Source organism: Pleurodeles waltl, chromosome 9, assembly GCF_031143425.1.
Source record: "Pleurodeles waltl isolate 20211129_DDA chromosome 9, aPleWal1.hap1.20221129, whole genome shotgun sequence".
Taxonomy (NCBI): domain Eukaryota; kingdom Metazoa; phylum Chordata; class Amphibia; order Caudata; family Salamandridae; genus Pleurodeles; species Pleurodeles waltl.
Window position 1 is genome coordinate 69,734,194 of NC_090448.1, and position 16,292 is coordinate 69,750,485.

Genomic DNA, 16,292 nt, shown 5'->3' on the forward strand with positions numbered 1-16,292 from the left:
GGGGACTTCCCCACCTTAAGCCTTGATATTGCCGAGATGACCTCCTCCACTCTAATAGCCTGATCTAAGGAAGACGCTTCCCTCTCAGCAAGCGGAGTAATTGCTATCCCCACCAGAAATGCGACTGGATTCGCATCTCTCTGGGCATCAGCCGTATACGACACCCGATAGTATTCGGCGAACGCTTCTGCAATGTGATTGTCTGTGTGAGCCTCCCTCCCTGAAGGTGAGCGGACCATTTTTTATCGCTGCTGTGGTGCGCTGTGCTCTCAACCGATGCGCCAGGAGCCTGCCACACCTATTATTCCCAATGTAGTATTTATGCTTAAGCCTCGCTATTGCATACTCAGCCCTGTCCCAGTCCAACTGCTGCCTCATTTTCTCCAGTTCCCGCCAAATTCTTGGAGCACACGTGGACTTATGGGATCGCTCCAATGCTGCCACCCTTTGTTCTAGCGCCGCCCTCTTCTCCCTCCTTGCTCTATTATCTCTTGCTGATAGCGACATTACCTCCCCCCGCACCACTGCCTTCAGAGCCTCCCACAGGGACTCCAAACTGGTTATCCCATCATCATTGTGGTTAAGGTAATCCGAAATCACGCGTCGAAGTGACTCCTCCGTTCCTCTATTCTGCAAGATCTCGTCCCTGAAACGCCAGCTCGAACTGCCCACCAGACCCACATCCACTCCAACCTCCACCGTGAAAGGCGCATGATCTGTAAGGGCCCTGGGCTCTATTGTGGTCTCTCGAACTTGAGAAGCGAACTATCGTGAAGCCAGAAAGAGGTCAATCAGTGCGTACGTCTTGGTAGCTGCCGAATAAAAGGAGTAGTCCCTAAGCGAAGGATGTGATCTCCGCCAAATATCCTCCAGTCCACACTCGACCAACCACTGTCGCCCTGCCGTCGTCAACGCGCCCGTCTGCCCAAAGCGGTGCCCCGATCTGTCCTACTCATTGTCCATTACCAAATTAAAATCACCACCCACTAACACAGCACTATCGGGTATCGCAAGCGCCGGAGCAATCGCCTGTTTCAGGAAGGATTCTTGCTGCGCATTGGGGGCATACAGAGAGGCAATGGTAAAGCAGTAGGCCCCCACCCGTAGTCTAAGGGCCAGGAATCTACCCTGTACCTCATGTATCTTTGCTATCACTTCCCCAGAGAAGGTCTTCGAGAATAATATCGCCACCCCGGCATGTGTCCCTAGCCAGCAGATGCGCTTCCTGTAAAAGGCAAATGTGACTACCAGAGCGCTCAAGCGTCGACAGGATCGCTAATCTCTTGGCCGGACTGTTAAGACCTCGGACATTCAAGCTTAGGCACTTAAGAGACATATGATCCAGTATCAAAAGCACTCATGGGGAGGGTCCACCGGGAGAGCCCGCGCTCAGACCAGTCCAAAGACCGCTCCGAACCAAAGGGCCCGGCAGCCAAGGCAATCTGTATACAAGATCCAGGGGGAGCACACCAACTTACAACCATAACGCACAACAGGTGCTCATAACTATAAAGTCCTCTATCACTCATCTCCTAAGAGGCAAATTCTCAACAGGGGCAGCACAATCACTCAAGTTCGTCGTGTAGCGTCCACCGACTCCGCCGCCCAGGTCCCATCGCACCAGTCACATAACCTGAATCACCGCGGCCCACTCCCAAGCCGCCGTCCCGGCCCTCCAGCCATTAAGCATATGTTCCAGCGGCTACGCTACTAAGTACTGATTGCCGCTCCTGAGCCTGCTCAGATGTTGTTGGTCGCTACTGTTTCCTCTTCCTCTCCTTACGCCACCATCGCGGACGATCCCCATCAGCCATGACCGTGGATGCGCCCTCTTCCTGGGTGTCTCCCTCCAAACGAAGAATCTTTCTCGCTTCCGGGACCGATTTCACCTGGCAGAGCTGTTCTTCCCAACGGAAAATGAGGCGGAAAGGATGTCCCCAAAAGTATCACCTCGAGTGCGCCCGCAGGTGCTCCGTGATGGGCTTAAATTTGCGTCGCCTCTGCAGGGTCCGCAGCAAGAGGTCTTGAAATAATTGGAGCGTGTGCCCTCGAAACTGAATCTGCGGGAGATTACGGGCCCTCTGCAAGATGCTTTCTTTTAAGGCCATAATTATGAACCCATGCCAAGATATCAGGCGGACGCTCCCTGGGTCCACTGATGTGGCCCGCACGATGGACCCGGTCTAGTGTAATCTCCCGGGCACCCTCCACGCCAAGCACAGAGTCAAACAATGCCACCACAAATTCGCTAATATCCTCCTTCTCTGCTCCGAGTGGCACACCTTGGATGCGAATGTTATGCCGTTGTGACCTATTTTCCAAGTCTTCAACAGCAGACTGGAGGAGCTCCTGCTGGTCACGAAGGCGTATGACCTCTTGTTGCATGTCCGCTAACTCCCCGCCCGAGAGATCTCGCCATCCTCAACCTGGGCCACACGCTCGCCCAGAGACGTGACCTCCCCTCATAGCTCTTTCACCTCTTGAAAAATGTCTCTACGAAGTTCCTGCAGGTCGCTCCGTAGCGAGTCAAACAATGAGGTAAGGAAACCTTTTGTGACCGGGGCCTCACCGTCGTCCTCCGTCTCTCCACGTGCTTCCGGAGACCGTCCCACCGCTGAGCCCTCAGCCGATTTGCTCTGCAGCGGGTGGGATCTGGTCAGCATTTCTCTCACCGACTGATCTCATTTTGGCTTGGAAGACATCTTAGCCCAGAGTGCCTCTTTCGTCACGTCTAGAGCCTCTTCGCACAGCCCGGCGTGGGACGAGTTGCCAGGTCCTTCACTTTATGCCCTTGAAACTCTGGGCACCAATTTCTACATCTAGCACTGCCCAAAGTTCGTAGGCCAGTAGCAGGCCCCAAGCTCCTTCTAAACTCGGGCTGGGCCACCGTGGGCCGACCGCACCGCCGGTATGTGGCCAAACCCCTTAGCGCCCATCCAACTCCAGCAACCTGGAGCAGGGGCGCTAATGTGTAGTGTAGCGCCGTGTCGTGTGCTGGACCTCCAGCCCGCAGCAGCGCTGCAAAGAAGTGGCCGCCGTGAGCCGCGGAGAGCCACCTCACCTCCACCCTGCATCAGGACCTCCGTCACAGGGGTCAGCACCCTCCGCTGCTCCAACGCGGGCCCAAGTAGCCTCTGCGTCGCTCCCGGGTGCCGGCCGGTCACCGCGCACCCAGCCGGCCCACGCAGCACAGCCGCCACACGCCGCGGCCGACGACCGCAAACGCGGTCCAGGCCGCAAGGCCCAACACCGCCGGTGCTCTCCCCAGAGGGCAACTCGACCATCCCTCGAAGTGTCCACTGCCTCTTGGCCCCTCTCAGCAATCCAGGAGGGCCTGGAGATCCCAAAGACTGGGCCGCAATGCTTTTATTAGGACCCAGGCGGCGGAGCTCAGGCGGACGCGTCTGCTCACGCCGCCATCTTGGCCACGCCCCCCATCTCTATGCTTTTATTGAGATATTTCTGATAATCACCATTATCCTTTTCAAGATTGATTTCCGATCATACTAAATTTGCCACTGTTCCTTTGGCGTATTGCCACAGTTTGTGACAGCATTTTATGAATACCGCAGGCCTAGCAAGCAATTGCCTTATTAGCAATATTCCAGCCTGACTTGGTAGCCGAAAGTCTTGTTTATGTGATCTTATCATTAGCCTGTCCAGTAGGGCTATCTCAGCACCAATCATTATTTCTGGGCCATTTGAAAGGGTGGATAGGATGGTAGTGGTAAACATCTGGCACAAACACAAATGATGTGGGATTTTATGACTAAGTACTGTTCTCTCCTTCCCATTCTCCTTACCAACCACCACTCGAGTGTACCAAGATGGATGCAGCTGTTACAGTGGGACAATTGGAGGAACTCAACTGACAAAAGACAAATAAATCCAGTTTGTTCCCAAATTCTCCTCAAAGTTCGACTAAAAGGTGGTTGTAATTAGAATCATAAGGGCATCACAGCCAACTGGTAGAGCTCTCTGATCAGCATAAAGCAATGCTAAACATGTTCAAATAAATCAATAAAAAACAGTGAAAATCCAAAATGCCAAAAACTGCTTTGTGGCGCAAGTCAAATGCTTAATTTGGTTGAAGAATGCCACCCGCCTATATCAAGCAAATGTAAAATCAGCCATTCAACTATTAAAAGTTACCACCAAAATCCAAGGTCTAATTTCTAAGAACATAGGTTTTTGAGATGCCTTGAAATAAGATCAGCACAGCTATTCTGATGCAATCACTGTGTGGCAATCATTTTAAAAGCACCGAAAACACTTGTGATAGAAATCCGAATAATTTCTTCACTTAAAAAAGGCCCGCCCTACAGGAAGGCATTTACAGACAATACATTAGGACACAACTCAAGAGAGCAATCAACACTAAAAGCATCAGTAGTGGTAATGGAATGTCACTGTGACCATGGACCAAAAACCCACGGCCCGGACTGAAGATTCTGAGTTTTTGTCCTTCTTCATATTGGATATGAATACATACCAAGAATAACTTAAAGTTTACAAAAATCAATTCATCAACCCCAATTGTACCGCACCTTCCACTGTTACGTCCGTAACACTGTCAAAGCCTAGTAATCTGCCCCATATAGGCCATACTGTTAGGCACCAAAAAATAAAAAAATTAAAGAAATTAACAGGTGGTAAAACTAGGGAAAAATACAATTATTAATTTCAAACAAATGAAACTATAAATCATTGAACTGCAATCTAATTACATATTCTAAATTTGTTCTATTTTGCTCAGATATAAGAGTAGCCTGTACACATTCTAAAACACATTATACACATAAATCAAAATACAAATACACAAACAAATGAAAAAAATCCGAAAAACATAGTCCTTCAATCATCAACAGTGTGGTAACTGCCAATGCTTTCAATATAAATTTACAACAAAAGAGATCATTGCATTATATACAAATCTCTGTATCACCCTTATTTTCATACACATTTGAAGCAATATGTGTAACTTAAACAATCCTTATGAACAATATTTAATTTTTTCGCAACCTCTCTTCAGATTCAAAAGGTCGACACGTTTTGGCCCACCCTAATTAAGGGCCTCATCAGGACTAACGGAGAGAGAAGTACCTAACAAATACAAAAAACAACAAATTACCAAAGGAATAATTTAAAGCTATTTAAAACCTCCACTGTGTGCTTTAAAAAGCCTTTTAAAAACCTTCAATGTATCACCACAACCTGACCTCTTCTGTAGCCTAATAATTCCCATGCATAAATAAATAATAATATTTAAGTGCAAAAGGTCCCTCTAAGTGACTGATGTACTGTCAGAGCATTGCAATCCATGTACAATTAAAGTGCTACCAAATGTAGCCTTGTATGCCAAAACAATAAATTTCTATATACCTGTTTCTATTCAATTGGGTCAGTCACAAACTCAACCCTAATAAGCTTCTTCCTAAAGAACAAACCAAATGCACAACATCAGTTTAAGACCTATGCTTTCCCTTAGCTAAAAGCCAACACATCTGTACTCTCTGTCCAAAAATCATTTGAGAACGTACTCACATTTGAGCCAAGCATCATGTCACGGCTCCAAATCGGCACGAATCGCGGGGATTGAGAGAGCTCTCTGAACTTTCAACCCTGTTTCAAAGACCCCATTAATCGCCTCCGTTCATATCATGACCCGCTCTCTTTAGCGTAAAACTCCTTTTAGGTCGGCCATCTTTGAGAAGGATTAAATATCCTTTCTCCATTAAACACAGCAGCCATCTTTCTCTATGCTTGTCTCATCAGATACGGCCATCTTAACATAGGTACTTTCTGCTTCGAATCCTCACTGCTTTTCTCGACCACAAAACGATAAATCATATCTAATGCAGAAAAACCTCCAATCCTTCAAATATGCAGTAGGGGAGCCCTCCCTGTCCTCTGTACATCCCGACTCGCTATCTTTTCTAAAAGAATCTAAAAGATTAGATATCTCTTTTCTATCTGACTCAGCAGTTATCTATTCTTTCTACGTGCTTCTCATCAATAGCGGCCATAGTCAATGGATAAGAAAATAAGTTACTTACCTGTAACTGCAGTTCTCCAGTATTGGTATCTTTCATAGATTCACATGCTTGAATCATTCCCAGTCGCCGAGATGGAAGTCCCCGGTAATTCAATAAAGCAATAAATATATCACTATCATAGGCTATAATGGCAATGAAAAGGTCAGTTTAATAGCCTAGCCATGTCCTTTTTCAAAAAAGGACCAAATTTGAACTATAACCAATCAGGCGACAGCACCCCCTAGAACACTCCTAACAGAGGCGGAGTCCCTCATATTTTCAAGCACAAGTGGGAATAGATAATTCCGATCTATAAGGGGAGCCTTTCTGGGGAGGAGGGTGGGTCGCATGTGAATCTACGAAAGACACCAACACTGGAGAACTGCAGTTACAGGTAAGTAACTTATTTTCTTCTCCAGTACTGGATCTTTCATAGATTCACATGCTTGAAATCAGAATAGCAAGCAGTTACTGTATTTGTATATCTTATAGTATTAGCGCAATAGTGGATGGTGGGTAGAAAATATATATGCATAGCATTCATATGCAACATAATAAATGTACACATATATATACATATATAAATATAGATCCATATATACACATCCTACATTAAAATCTGCATGAATACATAAACACATGGAACCAAAAGAGACTTTCCTTATTGAAGTTAAGTGGTATAGTAAAAACCAATCCAACTTCGGTATGATTGCACTGCGCCGATTTCAGGTAATAATGCTGCATGAATAAAATGCACACTCTTCTAAGTCGCATCACAACACATTTTCTTCAGAGGTACAAAGTAGTTGAAGTGAAACTGACCTAGTTGAATGCACCCTACTTTTCTCTGTGAGGGGATTGAGTGAGTGGCAGGTCTGGACTGCAGCTGAAATTCATTCAGCAATGGTTGCCGTTGTGACTGGAGCACCCTTACGAGTGTGACTATCTGAGTCCAACAGTTGGTCAGTTCACATGAGTTGTTTAGTGCAATGTAAGTAGAGATTTTAGATATCACTTGATACCTAGAGTATGAATAGACCTCTCAGCTGGTGATGCTGAATTCAGGAGAAAAGTCCGAAATATTATAGGCTCATTGAGGCAAAATCTGAAGGAACCATGGGACTAAATCTGTGGATTGGTTCAGAGAAGAACTGAATTGCTGTGAGGCGCAAGAAGGCTCTTGTGTTGATAAAGCCTGCATCTTCTCTACCATACTTATCGAGGTGGGCACCAGTAACAAGCCAACCTTCCATGCGAGAAATATGAGGTGTGCTCTGAGAGTGGGTACGAATTAACTCCTTATGAGTTGAAATAGAAGTATGTTCCGGTGCCAGCCCGAGGAAGCAGCCCTTTCTGTAGGAAAACACTGAATAAATATTTTATGAATTGTTTGATGATTCTGCAAGAGTAGAAAGTAAAAATGTGATGAACAGCTATATCTTGATAATGCTGTAAGCTGTATCTTAACGGACGCATGTACCAACTGTGACTGAGCTAGTGAAAGGAGATAGGATAGTTATTTGCCCGATTATGCTAGTTTAGAGGATGTAAGTTTGATTTTCTGGTGCCTGTTTCCCATTAACGTTTACGTGGCCTTCTCCTTGACTTAGGGAGAATCCACCCGCAGTCCTGAGGAATATTGAGATCTTTGGATTGATGGAATTTAGGAGCTATGCGCTTAAGAGGAGAGAAGTCACGTCAGGATGAAGGGCCTTAGTTTATCATCAAAGGTTTACAGAATGTTGGTAGGTGATGTGGTTGTGTTCTGATAGCAGGAGAAGCTCGGTGAACCAATGCTGAACTAGCCAACTGGGGGCTATCAGGACAAGAGAACACTGCTTTCCTTTCCTCTTGGTGAGAATCTTTGGTATTAAAGGTATTGGGGAAAAGGTAGATGTAGATCCTGGAGCATCTGTCGAAAGGCATTCCACCAAGATTCTGGATGTGGATTCCAACTTGCATAGAACTGGCATTTGCCAGTTTTGTTTGTTGCAAAGGGATGTAGAGCCAGTTTTGTTTAGCATGTCTGCTATGAGATTTCTAGTCCAGGGACTATTGTCAGCCCAAAGAGTTATCCTGTGTGTCATTAGCGGACATCAAATTTCCTGGTCTTCCTTGGACAGCGCCTGGGATCTTGCTGCTTTGTTTATTCACTTATTGCATGCTGGTAGTACTGTCCTTGCGAACTAACACTGAAGACTCTGCTACATTGGCAGGAAAAATTTGGAGACCGAACAGTTGGCTTTGAGATCTAGGTGAATGATATGTATGCTCTTCTGGAGCAGAGACCACTTTCTTCGAATTAGAGGTTCTGTAGAGGACTGCCCCAGCTACCCAGGGAAGTATTTGTATTCCGAGACTACCAGACTAGAGCTTCCATGACCTATGTGAACATTCATCAGGCCCTGAAATTATTTGTTGGATTGAGTCTATTGTTTTTGTACCTGCTCCTGTAAGGCATTCATTTTCAGGCGTACAAGAGGGATCCTATTGATAGCTGAGGACCTGATGCCCAAAAGCTAATTGAACATAAAATATCTTCTTTGATGGAGGAGTTGATTATCCCCGATAATTCACAAGGAGACAGCCTGTGCAACAACTTTAGGCAAGCCTCTGTGGCTTTGGACGCTTGAAATGTCGTTGGTGCTTTTATCAACGAGTTGTTGAAGTTGGAGAAACCCTGCGTGAAAAAGCTGATCTGAAGCCAAATGGAAGAACTGAGGAGTGGGAATGCAGAAACAAATATATCCTGTGCTGAAGGAGACCATATAAAAGGATTGTTTCCGGAAAAACTTGTTAATTTCTGGAGGTGTATAATGGATGGACACTCCTCTGTTTTCTGGTTTATGAGGCAAAACCAAGAATAGAAGCCTCTTTCCTGCTGAGAATGTGGATTTCTCTCTATGGACTCCTTGGTCAGAGTAGCTAGCACTTCCTTCCGAAGATAGATGGCGGAATCTGGATGAACTGCAACATATATATATATATATATATATATGTGAGGAGATCCAGGACTTGTGTCTGATGCCATTTTCTGCCATAGATGACAACATTTTTGGAACTTTTTTTTCCCACTGGATGGTGTAATCAGCACCAGAACGTTGTCACTTTAGGTAAGCTAGCCTAAGTACCTCTGAGAGGGTTAAGTCAGATACATATCAATAAATAATTGTCTTTTTTGGGTCCCTCTAGAGATTCTTTCATTTGAAATTGTAAGGCCCCAAATGAAAATGCAGTGTCAAGAGTCACTGTTGACTGCTTGCAAGTAGTCGTCCACATGCATGGCATACAGATCGTCAGCATGGTACTATAAAATATTAGATATATTGTATCTCAATTTTTTTAATGTTGTTGCCTTAATCCGTAATATCCAAGGACCACTGACCCTGCCAGTTGTGAAAATACTATTGAAGCTTTATCTATAGCGCAGTCTATGCTGACATCTCACTCCACTGCAGTAGCATTTTTGTTTTGTTTTTAATCTTACGCCAATTTTTTTTTTATTTATGTGGCCATGTCTGACCACATCCGGTGGCTATACCTGCCCTGTACTACCAGTGAATTGGCAGCCCGTACAGTACCCTGGACCTAGAGGAGAACGTGTCCTTGCTGGTTAGGCAGAACTATGAATAATAGGGTTTTCCATGATTGTAATTCCCCCTGGATATATGAGAAAATTGGAATAGGTTTTACAGCTTTCCTATTTAGATTCATAAAGCAAACAAACAAAAAAAAAACGAATTTCTTGTTTACTATAGGAAACTGGAAGTGTTTGGTCGCTCGCTCCGAAGGGTATAGAAAGCCCCAAATAAATCTGGTGGGGAAATCCACCAGTTGATGCTGTAATATGCTCTGAATCTCTAGTATGAGATACATGGACCTGCCCATGCGCTGCATCAATATATTGACTGTTGAAGACATGCTCCTATTGGTACCTCAATGCTCGACACTAAATTATTCTGGATTATGTGCATTTTGCTCTTGTTGACAATTATTTGTTTTCGTCTTAATTTGTATTGTGATCAAGTTCGACGAGGCGGATGTAAACAACTAGATTCATGTAGACAATGTTTGCTGTTGTTGACGAGGCCTTCACCGCAGACGAGGCCTTCGTAGAGGATGCAGTCTTAGACAAGGCCGTTGTTGACAAAGCATACAGAGACAAGGCCATCGTAGATGTGGTTCTATAGACTAAGGTCATTGTAGGCAAGGCTGTAGTAGTAGACAACCATCAGAAAAGGCTGTTGCATATGAACATTGTAGATAGGACTGTCACAGATAACTATCATAAATGAGGCCATTGTATATGACCGTTGTAGACCATTGTACATGAGGTTGTCATAGACTAGCATCATAGATGAGGTTGCTGTAGACGACCGTCATAGATGATACTGCCATATAGTAGCATCATAGATGAGGCCGTCGTGGATGAGCATCGTAGATGAGGCCGTCGTGGAGGAGCATCGTAGAGGAGGCCGTCGTGGAGGAGCATCGTAGAGGAGGCCGTCGTGGATGAGCCTCGTAGAGGAGGCCGTCGTGGATGAGCCTTGTAGAGGAGGCCGTCGTGGATGAGCCTCGTAGAGGAGGCCGTCGTGGATGAGCCTCGTAGAGGAGGCCGTCGTGGATGAGCCTCGTAGAGGAGGCCGTCGTGGATGAGCCTCGTAGAGGAGGCCGTCGTGGATGAGCCTCGTAGATGAGGCCGTCGTGGATGAGCCTCGTAGATGAGGCCGTCGTGGATGAGCCTCGTAGATGAGGCCGTCGTGGATGAGCCTCGTAGATGAGGCCGTCGTGGATGAGCCTCGTAGATGAGGCCGTCGTGGATGAGCCTCGTAGATGAGGCCGTCGTGGATGAGCCTCGTAGAGGAGGCCGTCGTGGATGAGCCTCGTAGAGGAGGCCGTCGTAGATGAGCCTCGTAGAGGAGGCGGTCGTAGATGAGCGTTGTAGATGAGGCGGTCGTAGATGAGCGTTGTAGATGAGGCGGTCGTAGATGAGGCGGTCGTCAACGATGACCGTAGACGAGCACTGTAGATGACCACTGTTGACGAGCACCGTAGACTGTTGTCAAAGACCACTGTAGACGACCACTGTTGACGAGCACCGTAGATGACCGTCGTCGACGAGCACCGTAGATGACCGTCGTCGACGAGCACCGTAGATGACCGTCGTCGACGAGCACCGTAGATGACCGTCGTCGACGAGCACCGTAGATGACCGTCGTCGACGAGCACCGTAGATGACCGTCGTCGATGACCACTGTAGATGATCGTCGTCGATGACCGTCGTAGACGACCACTGTAGATGACCGTCGTAGACGACCACTGTAGATGACCGTCGTAGACGACCACTGTAGATGAGGCCATAGTAGATGGCCACCGTAGATGAGGCCCTTCGTAGATGAGGCCATCATAGACCACTGTCTAGACGATCACTGTAGATGACCGTCATAGACGAGCACTGTAGATGGCTGTCGTACACTATCACTGTAGATGGCTGTCGTACACTATCACTGTAGATGGCTGTATTAGACGAGCACTGTAGATGACCGTCGTAGACAAGCACTGTAGATGACCGTCGTAGACAAGCACTGTAGATGACTGTCGTAGACAAGCACTGTAGATGACCGTCGTAGACAAGCACTGTAGATGACTGTCGTAGACGACCGTCACAGATGAGGCCATAGTAGATGACCATTGTAGATGAGGCCCTTCATAGATAAGGTCATCACAGACCACTGTAGATGATTGTCATAGATCACTGTAGATGACCGTCAGACGATCACTGTATATGACTGTCGTAGACCATCATAGATGGGGCCGTCATAGATGACCATCGTAGATGAGGCCATCATAGACGAGGCCCTCTGTAGACAAGGTTATACTAGTCAACATTGTCATCAACCACCTCACAGTAATTTCTGTGAATGATGATTTTACAGGTGGTTTTCAGACGCCCCATTGTAAGATTATGAGGGTCTGTCTGATGTATTGTCAGAGTTGAAGAGGAAGTTTAGGGTCTTTTTCCATTCTTTTTTTTTGTGGGAAGTGCCTTATGAAGTCTCATGGTAAGTCTTTTTATGGCCATTCCTTCCGGAGAGCCTGGCGCAACGTCTCCCTATGACCTCTACTTTGAGGTGAAGGAATCCTCACTGTCCTCATTACTAGTGACAGATTTAAGATTTTGTAATCCCAGCCAGTAATAGCCTCATCTCTCAGAACGTGAGAGTTTTTGAGGAAAAGGTTAGACATATTTATGTAGCCATTTACCTTGTTTACTGCTACTCCAACATAATATTGCCAGGGTTAGAGAAATGAAACAGGAAATATAATCTTGGATGATTCAAAAAAGAAGAAAAAGCTGAAGAACGGAGCATAGCTCAGAGAGACTCCCTTCACACGACGCGTGGTAGAAAATCTGAGGAACTCAGCCTCTGTTGGGAGTGTTCTAGGGGGTGCTATCACCTGATTGGTTATAGTTCAAGTTTGGTCCTTTTTTGAAAAAGTACATGGCTAGGCTATTAAACTGACCTTTTCACTGCCATTATAGCCTATGATGGTGATATATATACTGCTTTATTGAATTACCGGGGACTCCCATCTCGACGACAGGGAATGATTCAAGCATGTGAATCTACAAAAGATTCAATACTGGAGAAACTATCTAATCCTGTTATATTGAACACCCGTCTCCAGACTCTCTGATCCTGTTATATTATACTCTACCAAAGTGCTGGCAAGACTTATGATAGAAAAGACTGCACCCATTAATAACATCAAAATATCCTCATAACGCAGGAAAAAACTTTTTTCCCATGTATATTCCATTGTGGCAAAGCATAAAAATACAGCACAAAAGAAGTTTACAATATACTAAATGCAAAATGCACTTATACATTTTCTATGAATTTTATTATTGTCAAGCATAAAAGTAGTCTACAGAATACTAAATGCATAATGCGCTTATACATTTTTAATAAGTGTGATATAGTGTAACTATTGTTAATCAAAGCAACCTTCTACATCAAGGCCTACATTTTGTCCAAATCATTCAGGCCATGTCACACTGTTCCATATTTTTCAATTAAACTGGCCTCCATTCTGTCTAGGCTGGTGGCTATAGATTGTCCACTTTGATTAACCTGTGCTACCTGAAGTACTGTCCCACCAGATGTCATTTGGCTTGTGGTTGAATGCACTATAATGTTTCACCAATGGCGCTCCTCTTGTTGCACATCTTATTCTTGATCTATGTTGCTGAACTCTGGTTTTAACAGGCTGGGATGTTTGTCCAATATGTACCAGCTCACATGGGCATTTGATACAATAGATCACACTAAAAGCATCAGTAGTGGTAATGGAATGTCACTGTGACCAGAGACCAAAAACCCACAGCCGGGACTAAAGATGCTGAGTTTTTGTCCTCCTTTTATTGGAAACGAATACATACCAAGAATAACTTAAAATGTACAAAAATCAATTCATCAACCCCAATTGTACAGCACCTTCCACTGTTACGTCCATAACACTGTCAAAGCTTAGTAATCCGCCCCATATCGGCCATACTGATAGGCGTCAGCAGGTTGCATGGCAGTACCAACTTTGAGTGGGCTGACATAATCAATGCTAAGTGTTTACCCACCTGTAGCTTCAAAACAAAAGCCGTATTTAAAAAGGAAACTTGGCACAAACATTATCCCAAAAGGCCATCGTCTATTTCTAATTTTGAAGGAGGAATATCACAATTTTCCATAAAACTAAAATTCAATCCATTCCCTACATGCGTTTTGACAATTAAAAAGAAACTAAACACTGTCTTAGGGAGACGGTTGGAGGAGGGCTGGGGGAGCTTTTCAGCGATCTTTGATTTTCACAAGGATACACAAATGCCTACATGTACATATTACCAGCATCGCAGCCTTTGCATACTTAAAAGTGTAATGCAATATTTACAAACACCAACATTCAGGCAATTTGAAAATGTCACAAATAACTTACTGGGTAATTTCTGCAGAGTGGAAAAAAATGCACAAATGTATAGCATGTTAATTCACAATCCGCACTCCGAGATGAATGCATCATGGAACAGATTCGTTATATGCAGTTTTGAAAAATGTATGCAGTGTTCGGATACCAATTTGCATTTAACAAATGATGCACACTTAAAGCAAGCTCGTAGTCTTGCCAGCTAAACGTCAAAGCAAGGAACTTTTGTTCAAACTATCAAGTATGCTCGTTCATGAACTGTGGTTTAGTTTTATTATGTGAATATGCTGCGAATACACATATAATCCTCATCTTAAAGATGAAGGTTTTAGGGTAAAATGCGATTAGGGCACTACTTGATTCAGGCCAATGGCCTAACGCCTGCACCAGAGGAAATTGTCACTGGAGCCATTTTCTATGGGGAAGTCAATTGGGAAAACAGGTAAAGTCTGAGCAAAAGGTTCCTGCTATACAAAAACACATTAAATGACATTACAGAGAGGTAATCCACCCACAGCTGAAACCGAAGCCCTCCGATTGACAGGGTTAGAGTTAAAAGACCATTACCTATGTATCTTGTAGTCTCTAGGTACAGCCTTTTTCATGATTCTCAGCACGTCCTCATCTGCATCTCTGCAATGAATAACAAGTGGTTTCCGCAGGCCCACGGCCAACTGCAGCTGGCGCTCAAACACCTGGGGAAGCAGCAGGACGAAAGTACACGATAAACAGGGAAACCACAGGCTGCTCTAAGCAATCATGCTTGCTCATTGTCAACAGCTTCCTCCTCCATCTACATGACCCGGGTGGCTACAGTTCAAGAATCACATGCATTTCACAACACGTTCATCTAGCATGTCTACTTCTAGGCGCACTTTCAGTGACCCGCCCCTTTAATACAGGCACTTCCACCCTCAAGTATAACAAGAGCCCACTTCACATCCTCCCTTTAGGGTTCAGTCGAAATGACGTGTTCACATAATATTGGGTGCGTCAGCTATTTCCTCTCAATTGTACCCTCAGTTTCTCCACGGTGTCATTTTGGATGCAGAGAATTAGGCCAACTCATTGCGGAGCATTCAGTGTCACAGCAGTGCAGAGGAATTAAAACATTTTCCTCAACACATTTTTTCTCCAAAACCTTGTGACAAGTGCACATCATATTTCTTGCACCCCCAGGTACGATAGGCTTGCCATAATGGAATTACCCTCTAACAGTTATTGCTGTGGGACTGGGCATATGTAGAGGCAAACTACGTAACCAACTTACTTATCCTGGATTCTCAATAATCAATCATCCATAGTAATATACAGTTACACAGGTAAATGGTGTCTTATCCTTGCCATTATCCATCCATGCAGAGAAAATGGCAAACCAACAAAAAAAAAAAAAACAGAAACTAAATCTGATTCAGTCTTCAATCTTTCCTGTGTTAAAATTTCCATTTACACTTCCTATCCCTTTACAGCTCCACTCTATTCCCCAATATCAGCATTCTACTCAAAATGTCTACTCTGGATTCATAATCACCTGAGGAAACAGGAAGGAATTACGGCTAGTAGTCCTTCCTCCCTAGACACACACAACACGAAAAAGTGTAGGAGAAAATACTTCTAGTGTGGACAAACAGCCCTCGACCACAATTTGTGTCACATTTCACCCCTTGGGTCGTGTCTGTGTTCTAAGCAAATGTTTGTCCGAATGGGCTCCATCGAATTCAGGAGCTTTTATGTATTGATAGCAAATTGTTCGGGCAAACCAAAATGAATAGATAAAGGAATTATGCACTAGGTAATGCAAATCGAATTATTAATCGATGACCCTGACATGTACTGAACGCTTAAACACATTAATAATTATAAACCAGACCTATGAGCAATGTCAATGCTTATTTAGCATACTCTAATATTCTGCAAGAGGACTATCCACATACAAATCAATCCGATCCCACACAGGCTAACCACAAAATATATCTCAAGATTGGGAATGGCCTACACATGGCTCACTTATCCATTAATTTATACCATTGCATGCATTTAAATATAATGCTCACGGTAATTTTGTGCCGTTCGTTGCACTCCCTCTAGGCACAGGGCTGACTAACATCCAAGGACAGCAAATACAAGGAGTTCATTCCATGGTATCAAGGGAACTGTTCTCAAAGAAACACCAAATCACTTTTTGAATTCATAAGCATAATGCTATAAAATAAACTATGTACACCCCACCCACTATCTACACCCTATCTAAAACCACAGTTTAATCAACAGCATTCA

General features: G+C 44.7%; 1 protein-coding gene across 1 annotated transcript in view; it reads right to left on the reverse strand.

Moving 5' to 3' along the window:
- The window catches only part of TATDN2 (TatD DNase domain containing 2), a 222,264-nt gene that overhangs the window by 68,132 nt on the left and 137,840 nt on the right, over positions 1-16,292 (reverse strand). The window contains exon 3 of the mRNA XM_069207416.1: positions 14,583-14,710. Within this exon, the coding sequence (XP_069063517.1) occupies positions 14,583-14,710 (128 nt within the window). The remainder of the gene's footprint in view (positions 1-14,582; positions 14,711-16,292) is intronic.